The sequence below is a fragment of the Colletotrichum gloeosporioides genome, assembly GCF_011800055.1.
Source record: "Colletotrichum gloeosporioides strain Lc1 chromosome Unknown consensus_63, whole genome shotgun sequence".
In the NCBI taxonomy this organism is placed as follows: Eukaryota; Fungi; Ascomycota; class Sordariomycetes; order Glomerellales; family Glomerellaceae; genus Colletotrichum; species Colletotrichum gloeosporioides.
Window position 1 is genome coordinate 112,762 of NW_025544708.1, and position 16,146 is coordinate 128,907.

The following is a 16,146-nucleotide window of genomic DNA, read 5'->3' on the forward strand; positions in this document are numbered from 1 at the left end:
CCTAAAGAGGCTAGTGCGCTCTTATCTGATAAGGCCCACTTCAGACGGAAAGTGCTCTGTGCTCCATTCTTTCAGATCCGTGATTGAAGTGAACCAAAGCGCCCCGCGCCGCTACCCTGGCGTCACACCTCTACCACAATCACAGGCCCAAGGCTGTGTCCCTTGTTGGTACCTAGGGCACAGAGCAATCATTCAGCAGTTTCGGCATAACAGCCTTTGAAAGTAATTCACATCATCTTCATCTGGCTCACTGAAACACCAATTCAGCCTCAAGACAAAGTCGCGCACTCTGTTTGGAGTCAGGCGCCGACAGTACAAGAAACACATCGACTCGAGTCGCAAACAACGCCTTGTCCGCAACGATGGCCACATCAGGCTCCCAAGGCGCCTCGCGTAAGACGAACGGTGTCCTTCCTGTCTCTGGCCAGCAGACGGCCGCCGATACGCCAAAGTCGAATAAGAGTCGTGCTGCGGTCGAAGGCCACAAAGTCGTTATCAGGCGATTGCCTCCGGGCTTGACGGAGCAGGAACTATGGAACAAGCTTGGAGATGAGTGGAAGGCTGGACAGGGTCTTGTCAGCTGGCACAATTTCGAGGCCGGCAAGATCTCTCAAGAGTAGGTACTCGTCAGTCTGCTGGCACTGCGAATCGGACTGACTGTGGTTCGCGCAGCGCTGCGAAGCCGTCGCGGCCGGCAAGAGTCTACCTCAACGTCTTGAAGCGCGAGGACCTAAATACCCTTTCCAGCTTGATACAGGCCAGGTCCTGGGAGGACGCCAAAATGACGTCCAACAGTCCCTCCCTTGTCGGGCCTCCGGTTCTCGAGATGGCGTCTTACAATAAGATTCCAAGCGGCAAAAAGCGCACCGACCCCAGGCAGGGAACGATCGATCAGGACCCAGAGTTTATGGCCTTCCTTCAAGATTTGACCAACCCCGAGCAGAACAAGGAGACCGAGGGCAGCGAAAGCAAGGATGCGGCCGACGAATCGAAGCCGGATGCCAAGGTCACGACGACACCTCTAATCGAGTTCCTCAAGGAGAAGAAGGCCAACAAGGCCAAAGAGGCGGCCGCAGCTAAGAGCGCGAAGCAAGCACGTCAAGAATCTCAGAACGCCAAGGGCAAGGCATCGGCGTCTACAGAGGATTCGAAGAAGGGCAAGAAGGACTCGAAGACGGAGAGGTCTGCGGAGAAGCCCAAGGAGACGGTCAAGATTCTTACGAAAAAGGCAACCGCGGATGCCGTCAAAGCAGCAGAGGCCGTTGCCGGCCAGATCACCCAGAGCTCTTCGGCCGCTCAGGAGGCACCTAAGAGCCGACGAGCTGGTATTGCAGCTGCTGCACGCATTCTGCAGCGCGACCTTGGCATCAGTCCTGGCAGCGCTCATAGAAGGGCTCGTCTTGACGCTGCCAAGGCAGAGGCAGAAGCGAAGGCTGCGACTCCGAAGGAGCCTGCTCAGCCCGCGGCTGAAGTTCCGGCTGCTGCGGCACCACCCGCGCCACCAGCCCAATCCTCCTCCAATGCTGGCCAATCCTCGGAGCGCAACGCGGCACCCAGTGCGCCCAAGTCAGGACGCACCCGTAGAGGTGGAGGTGGTAAGAACGCGGCTGCCAGTGAAGGAAAGGGCAAGTCCAACGACACTGGTGGTTCTTCCAACACCCCAGCGCCCACCAAGACCCCTGTTGTGCTGCTCAAGAAGAGGGATGAGAAAAAGAACGAGGAGAAGACAGAAAGGGCCGAGAAGGCCGAGAAGGAGGCCTCATCATCCCAACCAGCGCCCGCCAAAGCCAACCCTCCAACAGGACCTAAGGGCTCAGGGAAGGGCAGCAATTCCAAGAAGGGTGCCAGCTCTGTTGCAGTCACCCCTGGCGCCACCCGCGGCTTCGTCAAGCACGCCAACCCGTCCCAGGGTGTTACCGAGAACCTGCTCAAGCAGGCCATGGAAGCGTTTGGAACCGTCATCTTCGTCGAGATCGACAAGCGCAAGGGCTTCGCCTACGTTGACTTCTCTGACCACGACGGGCTCGCCAAGGCTATCGCCGCCAGCCCAGTCACTGTCGCCCAAGGCACTGTTCAGGTTCTCGAGCGCAAGGAAAAGAAGCCCGCTGCCAGCAACGCCGCCAGCACCAACAACTCTGGCAACGCAGCTTCCTCCTCCAATGCGCCCGCGGCATCCTCCTCAGCTTCCGGCGCAAACAAGGAAAAGGACGCCAACGCAACAAACAACCCTGACAAGCCTGAGGAGCAGCGCCACAAGCGCACTAGGCGTGGCCGTGGTGGCGGCAAGGCCGCGGCCAACAAGGACGCGCAGCAGCAAGCTGCCGCCGCCGCCGCCGCTCCCGCTGCGGATAAGGCTGCAGGTGCGGGATGATTGCTCAGGCAACCCACCCCAAGTCTACGGTTTGCGAATGGTATATTTTTGTGTGTACCTTACATCGATCTACCCTACCTACGCATGCGTGCGCGTGGCCCCAGCATGGCATTAGCATGGGCGGCACGTCGGCGAGGAAATGTGGTTGACTGGCGAGGGCGAAGGCAAAAAAAAGTAGGATTGCGACGCCGTCACTGTGGTCGTGGCTGCGTTTCTGCCCAAAGGGGGGCCTCGGGAACCCAAGCAGCGAACCATTGGGCGTGCGCGTCTCAAACCCTTGACAAAACCCCCCCGGTCGCTGACTTGCAGTCACACATTATCGATTCGACGTCGACCTGTTGGAGAGTTTCCATCGTCTCACAGGATGGGACGGCCAGCAGCGCGAATGGAGGGCCGTGGCGGGATGCGAGTGAGGGCCCGAGTGGATGGTTCGGAGTGGATAATTGGAGGGAGTCTAACGCACGTCGGCGCCACGAGAGCATCAATACGACTCTCAGTATCATTGGGCCTCTCGGTATCACTGGGTCACGTCACATTCGTATGGGCTCGAGAAGAAGGAGTTGTAGTAGAAAAAACACCAAGTTTAACTTTTGATTGTCCTCAACGGAGATACATCTCTCTAAGGGGTGATCCCGCCATCTCAAGCTTACAAAAAAAGGCAGTGCCCTACATCAATCCATAGATCCATCAGTCCATAGCTATTCGTTCCTGCGTGCAAACGCGTCCCAAAAAAGAAGCCGCTCATTTCCGAATAAACAAGGGCCCAAAAAAGTCTATCTAAATAAAGAGGAAATGTGATAATGCTCCCATGCAAATCATACAACGTGACACACACAAAATACTTTCTGCAAAACCGGTGGTTTTCCGGTTTCCCAATTACAAACAAGGTTGATATCTCATCCGCTGCTGCTGACGCTCATTTTACCAAAGCCAAAACACCGTAAAACAAAAGAGCAAGGAAAATTCCCAGCAGGATGCCGTGCGTTTCGCGAAGGGCGCGGGCGGCGCGGGACCTGGCGTCGGTGAGCCAGAGGACCTCGCCCGCGTCGCGCCGCGCCGTCTTGAGCCCGGGCAGGCCGTCGATGGAAGAGGCGTTGGTCTCGAGCTGGTACTTGTGAACGGTGTTGTTGTCGGCGCGCTTCTTCCAGTAGTTGTCGAGGGTGGGGCGCTCCTCAAAGACGGAGAGTTCGTCTTTGAGCTCGCGATGTACTGGTGATTGCTGCCCCTGTTCGAGAGACCCGTCCTCGGATGTCGCCGCCGGGGCGTAGAGCTCCTTCCTAACCATGGGCACGCCGAAGCCGCAGCTCGTCTGGACCTCCCACACGTCGCCGAGGACGACGGCCCTGGCGCCGTCGTACGAGTCCCGGCTGCTGCCCTGCGGGACGATGCGCTTCATCCACGAGTCAAAGTCCGGACTGTCCCACTCGACAATGCGGCTCCGGCAGAAAATGCGGAGAATGCGCGGAGAGGGGCCGAAGGACATGAACATGAGGGTGAGGCGGCCGTTCTCGTAGCTGTGGGCGATGGTCTCGCAGCCGGAGCCGGTGCGGTCGATGTAGCCGACAAGGTTGGGGCCGAGGACGGCGAAGTGGGCGGAGAGGCCCTTGGGCGAGACGTTGACGTGCGGGAGGTGGGTCGGGGCCGAGGCCGTGAAGAACACGGGCTGGCGGGCGGCCCAGTCGGCGAGGTCGGAGCTCAGTGAGGGGTAGAGCTTCATTGTGTGTGATTTTTGTTTGTTTTGTAATTTTCTTGGTTCGCAGTTGAAAGTTGGAGTCGATTGACTGTTGGAGAAAGAAGAAGAAGAAAGGGGGCTGGATTGATCCAAGGTGTTTGTCGTCTCAAACGTATATAAGGGTATTGGGTATCGCAATGTCGACGAAATGAAATCTGGTACAGGATTTGGTACATGAAATGAAAAGGAACAGATGAAGAAGCGGTCGCATCGTTGAAATAGAATCGAGTCCGAGTCCGCGACCGGCAATGGCGGTCGTGTTCGTGTGAGAGGAATGAGTCAACCCATTGCGTCTCATCCCATGTTGGACGTCTTTGGTCCAGGTCGGTGCGGGGTGAGATAGGCAGGCTTGGGCTTGGATGCTCATCCCTCCTGTCAAGGTGTCAAGGAAAAGGAAAAGGCGCCTTCCGGGGGAAAGGCGCCGCGGGCGAGGGAAGGGGGAGGGGGCTTTTTAGCGGGCCCTGGCTCCCGCTATCCGCCTGTATGCGGGATGCGGTGCCAGGGATTGTGAAGAATTTCCGCTGTGACTGGTGTGATGCAGCGCATCATAAACGTATTTTCTCGTTAAACAAAATTGCCCGACTTGGTGCGTCGCACAGGGCTTGTTTTTTCGCGCGTGGCTTGGGAATTTTTTCTCTCAATTGCCCTTACCACTGACGCGACCTGCCGCGGGTAGTGTCTGGCAGGGGGGATGCGAGGGGGTATGCGTGGTAGTGGCCGTCCTCGCCGGCGTAGCCGTCGTCGTAGACCGCCGTGCTGCCCTCGTAGTCGGAGATGGTGGTGGTGGCGATGACTTGAGGTCTGATCTGGGAGTAGGTCGAGTCGGCACGGCTCTTACGGGGACGCTCCGCGGTGGGACGAGGTGCGGAGGGGCCGTACGGCTCGACGTAGCTCTTGCGGCCCGAGCTACCGCTAGAGACGCTGCCATCATCCTTGCTGCTGCTGTCCTTGTGGTCGAAACGGCTCTTGAGGCGCTTCTTGTCCTCCTCGTGGAGCTTCTCGCGTTCCTTGCGCTCCTTGCGCTCCTGACGCTCCTGCTCATCGTGGCGCTTCTCGCGCTTTTCCTCGTGACGCTTCTCCTCATGACGCTTCTCGTCGTCGCTGGTCCGGCGCTTGCTCTCACTCCGGCGCACCTTGCTCTCACCGCGGCGAGACTTTTCCTTGGGAGAGGGCGGTTGCTGAACGGGCATGGCGCCCGTCATCTTGGGCTCGCGCTCGCGCTCACGGGGCTGGCTGGAGCGGGCTTTGCGGACGTCCTCCTTGAGCTTCTCGTTCTCCTCCCTGAGCGTGCGCTTCTCGCGGACCAGCTTCTCCTTGTCGTCTTCGAGGACCTCGACAGTGTTTTGCAAGGCGGTGAAGCGGGCGTTGACATCGCGAAGCTCGTCTTTCAGCTTGGTGTACTCATCCTTGAGACTGAGATGAGCCTTGTGCAGGTCAAAGTAGGCTTGCGCCGAGCGATCGGGGCTGGTGCTGTAGGAATCTTGGTCAGAGCCAACGCCCGAATCGCTCGCCTGCTGGCGGTGACCTCTGACTGACACGCTGTGAACCGGCTCAAAAGAGACGTTCCTCCGGTACTTTTTGGAGTCGTTGGCCGACATGGTTGCTGATTGGGTCCTGGCTGGGCTGCTTGTCGTCGATCAGCCGAGTTGGGTCGATGGACCAGGTCGAGGCGAATGTGTATCTATGCCTTTTGCTGCCGCAGCAGGTGAGGGAAAAGTGAAGCCGCGGTCGTATATATGTGAGTGAGTTGAGCTGCGTCCTATTCGGGCAAGGCAGAATTTTCGAATTTGGATGTGGGCGGTTGTGGTGGTTGGCTACCGGGTTAAGACAGGCCGTGTGTGTGAGTCAAGTATTAAAGGAAAAGGGCGAATTGGGTCGCAGTGGTAATTTGGTTGTTTTTTCCCGGGTTGGAGGTTGGCGGGACTTGGGCAGCAACACTAATAAGCGAAACCTGAGACTGAGATGAAGGGGAAAGGGGGAGGGAAACGGGAAATGCGTCGGCATGGAAGTTTTTATTTATTTAGACACAGCCATTGCAGTCTCCAGGAACAGACCATAAAAATAATAACAACAATCGGTCTCGGAGGGAGGAGAGTGGCAGAGGCAGAGGCAGAGCGAGTGAGCGACTGACAGAGATGGTGTGGATTGCATTGCGCTGCTGCTGCCTCCGGGGCTAAGTCGCGATGGATTGGGAGGGAGGAACAGCAGAGAGGCGTGCGACAGGGGAGAGGACCAGACGGCAACGGCAGAGATACCTACAACATGCCTCCGTGGCCTAAAGAGATTGCAGCATTCCTGAGGTAGCCCGTCGGTATTGACCATGTAGGGCTGGGTGGCCTCTTGGCGAAGTCCAGAAGAGGAGTCATCGCTTGGGTACGGGGACGGAGGACGGGACCAAACATGCCCTGCCCTTTCTCTGCTGCAGTCTGCAAGTCTGGCTGCAGTCTGTCTGCACAGTACTCCCTCGTCCCTCTCTCACCCCGGCCCATGATGAGAGGGTGAACCCGCGCCCGCGATCCGCCGGCCGTCCTGCCTAGCGAACTGTGGGTTGGCGTGACGGTTGACGGGACACGGGAGACGAGGGACTGACGAGGATGGGGATTGTTTCGAGGGATGGGCCCAGAACTTGCCTGTCAATGGCGCTGCATCCATCGCCAGCCAGGGTGTGGGGACGCGGGAGCGAAGTGGAAAAAAGGCGATTCTCGTCTGTACAAGGAATCGACTCCCATTTCCGCCGACCCCTTCACAATTCCATGTATTCCCAGGTCCAAGGTCCAAGGTCCTCGAGGGGGAGGGGCACTTCTGGAAAAAGGGGGGTGTGCTGGTGGGAGGCTTTGCTTCAATTTTCTCGGTGGGAGGACCTGTTCTGATTGGAGGCGGCGCAGGCGTCCAGCAAGGCAGATACGCAAATTCTGGCTGCCTTCTTTTGCTGAATTTTTTTCCTGTGGACGCCTTATTTCCCTCGTTTCCTGTCCATTTTCTGTGCGTGCGTGGAATGGTCCGCCAACGCGGGTTGAGTACCCGACAGACTGATCCGCCTAACAGAAGCAGGCTGTTGGCTCTTGCAGACCGCAGGGAGACTGAGCATGGCGAAGCAAATGCGAGGTGAGGTAAGGTCAGGTAGGTGACAGAGAGGCCTGCGGAAACGACGAGGAGACGGACGAGACAGCAAGAGTACGCAACGGCGTGAACAGGGTCTCTTGGCGCTGCGTAGTACTTCTCTTGCAGCTATTCGCAGTCTCTTAAGCCTGTTCTGTCTCCCCGTCGATCCAGGATGATGATGTGCGTTGCGTTCGTGTCGGTATTCGGACCAATCGTCTGACAATGATCGCAAAGCCAGATCGGCTTGCAGCCTAGAGAGAGGCCGTCGCGAGACCCCGATGAGGGGCAGGTGATGGGCCAGCGAGTCGCGTCGTGAGTCACGCCTTTTCTGGCAATTGGCGTCTGCACTTTGGACCCCGCGTCGCGATGGGGTCCGCTCGTAATGACGATGGTGACTGAGGCTCCTATCATTCGACTTCATGCGTTCGATGCAAGCCTCCTAGGCTGCTTCATCCTGTTGGCGCTCTCGAGGAGATGGTGGTGCACTTGCTTGCCGCTGATCGATCGAAGATTCTCGCTCCGGCCAGTGAAACCAGCTGAGTCTCTGTCATCGGATCGGTCAGTTTCGACATGATTCCTCCGTCGTCTCCGTTCGCTGGGAGGAACGTCGCGGGCCGCATGGCGATGGTTATCACGAACGGGCTGGGGTGTCGTGATGGTGAGTGGTTAAGAGGTGCGGACACCAGAGCAAACATGTCACCGGGAATCCGCTGCGGACGGCAGCTAAGCACGGACTAGACAGCACCGCCCCGCAGGCTAGCGCAGCAGGCACTCCCCTGCAAGGCCTGCGTCAACGTGCCTGTCAAACCCTAAGACGCCAACCACACACGGCGAAAGCTCAAAGTCTTGCCTCTAAATGCTGACACTCGGAGTCCTCAATTCAACTAGCCAGGGTCATTCTACATACTGGAGGTACATGAAAATACATAACGAAATATGTTGAGGTCAGTCCCGTGGTCCTGTTAGAGAACGCAGCTATGCGTCTTAGGTTGACTTCACTGAATGACTGCCTGCTCCGGAGACTCAGTAGTTGCTATCATCATTGTCTCCATTTCTTCCTGGCCCTACCTTATCTTTCCACACAACAATATAACCCAGCATTTGGACGGGAAGGACCAAGGCTTGAATGACTGCCTGGGTGCACATGGTCTATCCATGTGCTATTGGCTAACTGCCTCACCAACTTCGGTATGTTGAACTTGCTTGGAGACTCAGTAAAGATATCATCATCGTCTCCAATACTCTCTGGTCATGTTCTTCAGGGTCTTCTTGAGAGCCAAGGCGAATCACCGCCTGAATGCACGTGGTCTATCCACGTACTGTTGGGTGTCTTACGTCCGACTTCAGTACGACCTGTCCCAGAGACTCAGTGAGATCACCACCATCGTCTCTAATTCATTCTGGCCCTGCCTCATGGTCTCACGACGGTCTAACCCATGATTTTGGAAGGGCCAAGGCTTGAATCACCGCCGGGATGCGCATGGTCTATCCGTATGCTGTTGGCACTAACCTCACCAACTTCAGTATGTTTGAGCCTTCTCTCATCGGGCCGTCACTCCACGATTGAGAAAAGCTAGTGCAACCATGGTCTATCCATGTAAAGTTGGCTATCTCACTTTCACCCACTCCTGACTAACTAGATTGATGAGAAAAAGAAGACGGAAATCGTGGGATATACGTCCTTTTATACCTTTTCTGGAGGTGCTACCTTTGTTCAGATCTACTGCGGCGACCATAACGGCTCAATCCAAGGGGAAGGAAAACTTTGTTAGGGACCAAAAGGTGAAATATGATACCAACCATCAGGGCACCTAGCCCAAACTACCATGGTCGCTTGAACCAAGGTGCTTTGAGGTCGAGACCTCAGAGCAGGTGTAAAAGCGGCGAATCGAGATGTCCTATTTAGGCAAGTGCAAGGTCTGGCATCCTTGTCGGCGGACTTGAGCCCCCACATTTTCTCCCGTGTAAGTCACTGCAGTCTGTCAACGTCGTGCTCAGTCATCCAGTGTCGAAGCAATGATTTCGACCTTGAATTGGGCTACGTCAAGACATGGGAAATTCTGCAGATAACGGTAGACTTTTTTTTTTTTTCCGCATTCGGAAGTTACACATATGAAGTCTCGAAATGCATCGCCGACCTTAGTGCTTGTCAGGTGTTGAACACAACAAGCATCATGTCTTTGGCATCACGGTGTGTCCCTTGCGTGAGGACATTGCCTCCATATGGAAGCGCTTTCCCTGATTTAAACGTAAGGCACTCCTGTCAGCCCCAAAGGGTGGATGCCGCAACTTCAGCCCTTTCACCTTCTGCAAGCACGGGCCGTGCTGAAGACACCTTGAGTCTGGGAAGGCACCATCTCATCAAATCTAGGGACGGTGCAAACATGGGAAGATATTTCGACGCAGATAGACAGGAATCATGATATGCAGTAGTTTCAATTGATCAATCTCTCTCGAACTGTCATCACATTCAGTGTTCAACTCGCTTCCATAATCTGCTTCCAGAGACTCCTTCCGATATTTTCCCCAGGGCCTCCTTCCATCCTGTGAGCCTGCTCTGGTCCAGAACCTTCATGCTTCCTGCCTTCTGTTTCGTGCCTCTTGCCTTCTGCCTCAAGAAAACCACCTTTTGGAAGGAGGTTCGGATTTGCACCTGCTCTATCAGCGTCATTGCACCTGCCCTCACTGTGCTCCTTCCCTTCTTCGGGACGCCGACCACCAAATCACGCCAGAACCGTTCGATTATAAAGGACTACTCCTCTCCCCTCCACCTCCATCATTTCTTCTCTTCAACACCACACCAACAACACGTCGCGGCTCGTATCGGAACTTGTCCTGCATCCTGTATCCCAATCGTCATTCATGTATCCGCAGCATGTAACCCATCGTCATTCGTGTATCCCCAATAAATGTATTCCCCCTTCCTCGAGACTCAGATCATCGACATGCAGGAGTCGGTCTTCATCACAGTCTCAAAGTTCCCCCCAGTTGACGGACTACAAGCAATCCTTTCCATGATTGTCTTGTACCATGGGGGGGCAGATGAATGCCAATCGTTCGCTGTCTTGTCTTGGATTCTTGCAACTTACTAACGGCAAAGAAACTTGATGAGATGGCACCACTGGTGGCTGGCAGCACGGTACCGTCGAGACCGCTAGGCCTTTCACCAATGAATGAAGGAAACGTACTCCCGTCCCAGTGTTCAGGTGATGCCTAATGTCCATGAAGCCCCCAGTCCCAAACTTGAACCCCCTTGTGAAATGTGCCCCCGTGATCCCAGGCTCAGCCAAGTCCATGAACAGCCATTGCCGTGCTCCCAATGGATTCCCCGTCGACTGTGTGCTGGATATCATCATTGCCCGTGTGAGCCCATCCGCCGTAGTAGTGACTCTGTCCCATCTGCTCGCTTTCCTAGTCCATGCATGTCTCGCAGCGGAACCAGAGCAAGCCCAGATTTCGGCTACTCTTCATGAGGTTTCCCGCGGCGAGTGCAGGCGCGGACATGGGAAGGAAGGAGCCAGAAGCATTGGGAAGGCAGATGACAGGAAAGAAATAAAACGTGGAAGGAGCAGCAGCAAGTGGTGGTCTCCCTGCCGCAATCGTGGAAACAATGCGCGCCGAAACAGAGACTGAAGGAAAGAAGGAGCCGGATCTAGGGATCCGGCAGGAAACTGGAAGAAATCGCACCTTACCTACTTACCGTAGAAGTCATGAGCCTGTTGACGTCCCTCCCGCCCGAGTTGGTGTCGACATCATCTGGCTGTGATACCAAGATGCATCAGGCACAGAACCAAAGTGAACGTGGGCGGCAAGAGTGCCGTTGCCCACATTGTGGATTGTGAAAGAGGGAGAAAGACTGGGTTAGTTGGAGAAGGAGGAAAATTTGGAAGATAATCTGGAAGTTGCAGCTGCCATTGGTTGTCGAATGGGAAGTGGTCCTCCCTCCAAGGTTGCCCATAGTCGGGGCGTGCCTACCTTGCTAAGGTAGGCACCTTGGTAGGTTGATTCCAACAGAGTAAAAGCGGCGGGCGGGCACTGCGCCGGCCCAGGACGTGCCGGTGACAGGTCCAGCGGCGGGCAGGCGCCGGTCACCGTTTCGCCAGAGTGGTCCTTCCCATCTTTCTTTCAACCACAAGTCTTGGCCCCCACGAAGAAGCAAAAGCACCGCGGTGCTGTTGACCTCCCAGACCCCCGCAGCCCTTGCCTTGATATTCCGTGGCAAATCTCGTAGAACTTTGGGAGATCGGCGAATGAAGCAGTCAGCTGCGGCCCAGCTGCCTCACAGGTGCCAGTCCAAGTACCTTCCAGGTTCCCTTCGTATGTCCCAAAACGGATCCCGAAGGCCGGGCTGAGATGTCTCCGACATGGGAACCCACTCGCTCACCTCGGTGTCTGTCAGCACTCTAGCCAAGGTGTACCGCAGCGCAGAGCCAAGAATCGCATCGTTGGCCTCGCGGAGCCGGAGGGGACCGGAATAAGGCAAGGTAGGTGACGAACGAGCTGAGCGAGACCCTGGTCTCTCCAGTGTCGCTATTCCAAGGATATCGATCCCGCGCGGAATCCTTCAAGCGAGAGGGTACGAATGGGCGTTGTGCGCACTTGCGCGTTGCCCAAAGTAGCGTGCCTTGCCGGAATCGCGAGAAAGCGTATGGTGAGGTAAGTAGGGACTGCAGGCAGGCAGCGGGAAATGGGTCGCCTCAGGCCCTGGCAACGCAAGATTGGAAGCTGCAGCCTTAAGCTGCACACCATCGCTAGATGGACGGCAGGCACCCTTGTCGCCGGCGGTGGGCTCAGCGCTGCGGTCTGCGGGCGCGATGGTGGTGTTGCAATCAAGAGTATTGGCGCTGAAGGTTACGTAAGGTAGGCACCTCGATGTGATGCGTTGGCAGGACCTTCGCTGCAGAAGGTGTACGTAAGCAGGTGTGCGCTTATATAATGAGCTGATGCTGTAGGCAGACAGGCAGGCGGAACCTAACGAGACCAGACCACCCTCTTAGGTTGTTTTGTCGAGATGGTGGTGGTGGGAAGGGTTGCTAGGAGTGATGGGGAGCTGAGGTTCGGAGGTGTGGGAGCCTGGCGTCATGGGAACGGGTTTGGTCTGTCTGCGACTCGCGACGAACCTGCTGACGGGACCCTGTGCCGAAGTCGAGTCACTGAGGCCCTTTTCTCTATTTTTGACACTTTCGCGCTTGCAATAGACTGCTTACTGTCACTAAGATTCGCTCCATTCTGTCATGAGCCTGAAGAGACTTGGTCTTGGAGTGTCAATTTGGTGTCTAGTAATACCCTTGAATTACAACAGATGGCGTGAAAGAAGTGACCCGTCGAGTCGTCCCCTGACATGACCGTTGAAAAAAAAACAAGGAAGAAAATTTCCCCCTAATAAGCAGAGGAAATGCATGCAAAAAACAGCCGAAATGTGTGACAAATGAAATGTCGTGAACGAAGGTCAGACTGCAATCTTCTCGGGCCAAACCGCACCTGCATGGCGGGATGTCCAATGAAGCATCGCCAGTCGAAGTCTATTGCGTCAAAGACCAATCATGATAGAATCCTACAATCTCCAATGAAAGCCTGCATGCATCAAATGTTAGACTTCATCTCTTGAAGATGTGCCTGCGGGAAGAGACTTACCACTCGGCTTCCTGTATCGCATATCCAGCCAGACATCCTCCCGCCAAAGAAAGATGATTACTTTCGCTTGAACAGTAATACTAACGTCTTCGCGCATCCATCAGAGATCCGCGAAATGCAAGTCAAAAACATATGTCCATCCCTCCATCCCCGATCCTCTCTCATTCGAACCTCGCATAGCCGTTCCGACGCAGAATCCGCTCGTACGTGCGAAGCCGCTCTTCCTGCTCCTGAATCATACAACGTTGGTCCTCGATGTCCCTCCGCAGCCTCTTGTTGTGGTCATCTACAACGTCAAACTTGCGCTCCCAGTTGACGATGATCCGCCGCAGCTCCTCGACCTTGTCCGAGACGTAGTGCCGCGAGAGCTCCTTGACCCTCGCAATCAGCGCGTCGCGCTCCCTCTCGATCTTGTGCAGCCGATGCCGCAGCTTCTCGACCTCGCGGTGAAACTTGCCCGTGTGGCCGCCGGCGTTCTCGAGCGAGCACCGCAGCGCCGAGTTCTCGTCCCGGAGCGCCTGGTTCTCGGCCTGCAGTATGGGCACGATGCCGCCGAGCCGGCGCGCCTCGGCCTCGGCGGCCTGATTATTGGCCTTGAGAGAGACGTTCTCGCGGGCGAGGCAGTCGTTCGCCTCGCGCAGTTTGCGCTCCCGCTCGACCAGGTCGTTCCACTCGTCGCGGCCTAGATGGCAGCAGTCATCACGGCAGCAGCGGTGGTGCTGGACTGGCGGCGAGCACTGCGGCTGCTCATAGTGAGGGTGACCGTAGTAGTGGTGCGAGCGGGAGCGTTTGAGGGAGATGTACTGGGTCCGGCCGTCCGGTGCAGTCTCGACGTACCAGCGGCGGTTAGACATATGAGTGGTGTACTTGGGGCGGTGGTGTTTTGGGGGTTTGTCGCACTCGTTACCCACTTTGGCTGTGGGACGAGGACTGCGACGAGATTCGCAGTCTTCAAGGTTGTTAGGTATCTTTGTGGTTGTGTATGAAGGCTTTCAACTGATACTGGAAGCCCTCGGGTTGAAGTTGTGTAATGTATGGCTTGGGTAGCTGTGAAAGTAGTACGATGATGGAAGAGGGTAGGTTCGATGATCCCGGAAAAGGGAGAGATCGCGGTACTAATATGGAAATCTGCGAGTAAAGACAGTAGACCATAGGAGCTAGGACTATATGCAGGTGATCGAAGCAGAAGACTTAGGGTCTAGGAACGAGCGAGGATTCGTGAGTCGACGGCATGGCCGCAGCGGGAAGCGGGTAAGGCTTGACTTAACGGGGCCATGCAAGGCAGCGCCCTGGCATAGGACTCAACCATCGTCCCGGGAGAGCCATGCCATTTCGAACTGGGAGGGAGGAGGGCGCCTCAAGAATATCGAGTCATCGAGGTGCCCTACTCGAAAGAAGGCAGCGACCACGAGGCTCAAGCGCGTGGGCAGGAGAGGGATGGGTGCCGGTTCGATGGCTGGCGCGCCGTGAGGTATGCGCGCGCGTGTGTGGGAGGACTTTGGGGGCAGTAAAGTTGCAATAAGGTGAGCAGGTTGCGGACGAAGACGACGCCATTTTCTTTATTCGGCCCCTGTTGGTGTCAAGGACCCTGGAGATGGTGAGTAGCAAGTGTCGGGTGTCATAATGCTGACTTGGTTGTGGGATGAACGAGGACTCAGAAGTTGTGTGTAGCAGTCATGTAGACATCCTCACAAGTTGGGTGCGGTGAGACCTGGCAGGTCGTTTGGCCGCGAGCGCATGAGGAGGATGTCTCACGCGAAGGGAGGTCATTCGGAACCGGCTCCGGGGCTGTGACGACTTGACGGTCGCCCATCCCAGTCGTTAGGGGGAAGAGTCAGGGATCAGCGAGGGTGAAACGGAAAAACCCCAAAGACCAAGAGGCTGTAGCTAGGAGACGGTAAGTTTCTTCTTTCATGCAGCTTGGAAATAGAGTACAAAGCGATTCTCTGTAGCGCAGACGCGAGCGTTGACATTTGGTGATGGTGTTGTCTAGTGGAGAGGTTTGGAGACCAAAGGCGGGATGATGCGCTGCGCAGGTGATTGGAGGGCCCCAAGTCTGCCGTCAGACCGTGTTTGCACTGTCAAAAAATCCCATTTTGGGGACGCCAGCACTGTACGGACCCTGCGCTTGGGCTCCCTCCACATTTTCTGCTTTCACTGGGCCAGACCTTGAGCAGGGATACGTGCCTTTTCTTCTTCCCTTCAACGTCTCGACCAACACCGGTTTCTGACCCTCCATATCCCTCAGGTCGTCGACATAGCCCCGACAAGGCTACCGTTTTACCACCCCGACTCTTTCAACCAGACTCGAGACCGTCGCACCCTGCGAGGATTGTCCACTTTGCCTTGACTCCCTCCGACAGCGGTTCAACCCTCACGAGTCCGCGAAACGGTCAGGATGCCATTCCTTCGACAAACTGTCCCTCCCTGTTGTGTCTCGACATCGCCGCCTTTGTGAGGCAACCGGAAGCGTCCAGAAATTTCTCGACAAGACTCATAGTGTCTGGTGGCTTGATGTTTGGGTGCCCTCCGCTACCTGATTGAGACCAGAATGGTCTCGTTGCCTTGTGCGGATGGCAAGCGTGTGGTGGGCTGCGCCGACGGTGTAAGTGGTGCGATGAAGACCGGTCTGCGAACTCATGCGAGATGAGCCACATCGCCGTCTTTTCCCGCACTGAACATGTGGCCCTTGCTTCTACTCACACGGCCCGAAGCTGAGGCTGAGGTCGAGCGCGTCTTCCTGCACTTTGATGCGCGACATCACGCGAAACTATCACGGGGATCGATGATGCTTATTTTTGGACCGCAGAATGGCTTGGCTGCTATTGCTGTGCGTGAGAAAACGACTGCTTGGCTTTGTGGATTGGAAATCATGTCAAATTGCCTCGCTGCCCCGGATACAGCAACCGGCCTGACGAAAAGCTGACGGAAACCATCGATGAGGTTGCAACTCTTCACGCCACAAGTGGGTGTGTCGCTGCTGACAAGGTTGGGAGAAACCAGAATAGGACGCTCACAGCCTTCTCCAGTTCGAGTATATCTTGAAGCGGCCCTTTTAAATCATTTGGGGTTACACTTGATGCTGACACGAAAGACTCTTCATACTACTCGAGGATCAACCTCCCTCGTATCTATCGTGGAGACGTTCCGAGAGCCCTCTTGTGGAATGGCTGTCTTCCACAGTGCTCATCAATGAGCAGAAGTAATGTTCAGGTCTGTATGTCTGCACCTCTTAACAACAGTTCGGACCAAGTGCTCTGCTCTGAAATAACGCCCGCCATTTTGTGTCCAGAGCATCTCTAACCCA

At 55.9% G+C, this 16,146-nt stretch overlaps 4 protein-coding genes across 4 annotated transcripts; 1 reads left to right on the plus strand and 3 right to left on the minus strand.

The window, feature by feature from the left end:
- Positions 1–362: 362 nt before the first annotated feature.
- Positions 363–2,371, plus strand: GCG54_00003206 (Regulator of nonsense transcripts 3A; the record flags this gene model as incomplete). The annotated part of the gene is made up of 2 exons (XM_045403282.1): positions 363–616; positions 673–2,371. 2 exons carry the CDS (start codon positions 363–365, stop codon positions 2,369–2,371), a joined length of 1,953 nt encoding a protein of 650 aa, XP_045261563.1.
- Positions 2,372–3,287: 916 nt separating this feature from the next.
- Positions 3,288–4,088, minus strand: GCG54_00003207 (Pyridoxamine 5'-phosphate oxidase family protein ustO; the record flags this gene model as incomplete). Its single annotated transcript, XM_045403283.1, has 1 exon — positions 3,288–4,088. One exon carries the CDS (start codon positions 4,086–4,088, stop codon positions 3,288–3,290), a length of 801 nt encoding a protein of 266 aa, XP_045261564.1.
- Positions 4,089–4,750: 662 nt separating this feature from the next.
- Positions 4,751–5,701, minus strand: GCG54_00003208 (uncharacterized protein; the record flags this gene model as incomplete). The annotated part of the gene is made up of 1 exon (XM_045403284.1): positions 4,751–5,701. The coding sequence occupies one exon, from the start codon at positions 5,699–5,701 to the stop codon at positions 4,751–4,753; it is 951 nt and encodes a 316-aa protein (XP_045261565.1).
- Positions 5,702–13,000: 7,299 nt separating this feature from the next.
- On the minus strand, positions 13,001–13,693 carry GCG54_00003209 (uncharacterized protein; the record flags this gene model as incomplete). The annotated part of the gene is made up of 1 exon (XM_045403285.1): positions 13,001–13,693. One exon carries the CDS (start codon positions 13,691–13,693, stop codon positions 13,001–13,003), a length of 693 nt encoding a protein of 230 aa, XP_045261566.1.
- Positions 13,694–16,146: the final 2,453 nt, after the last annotated feature.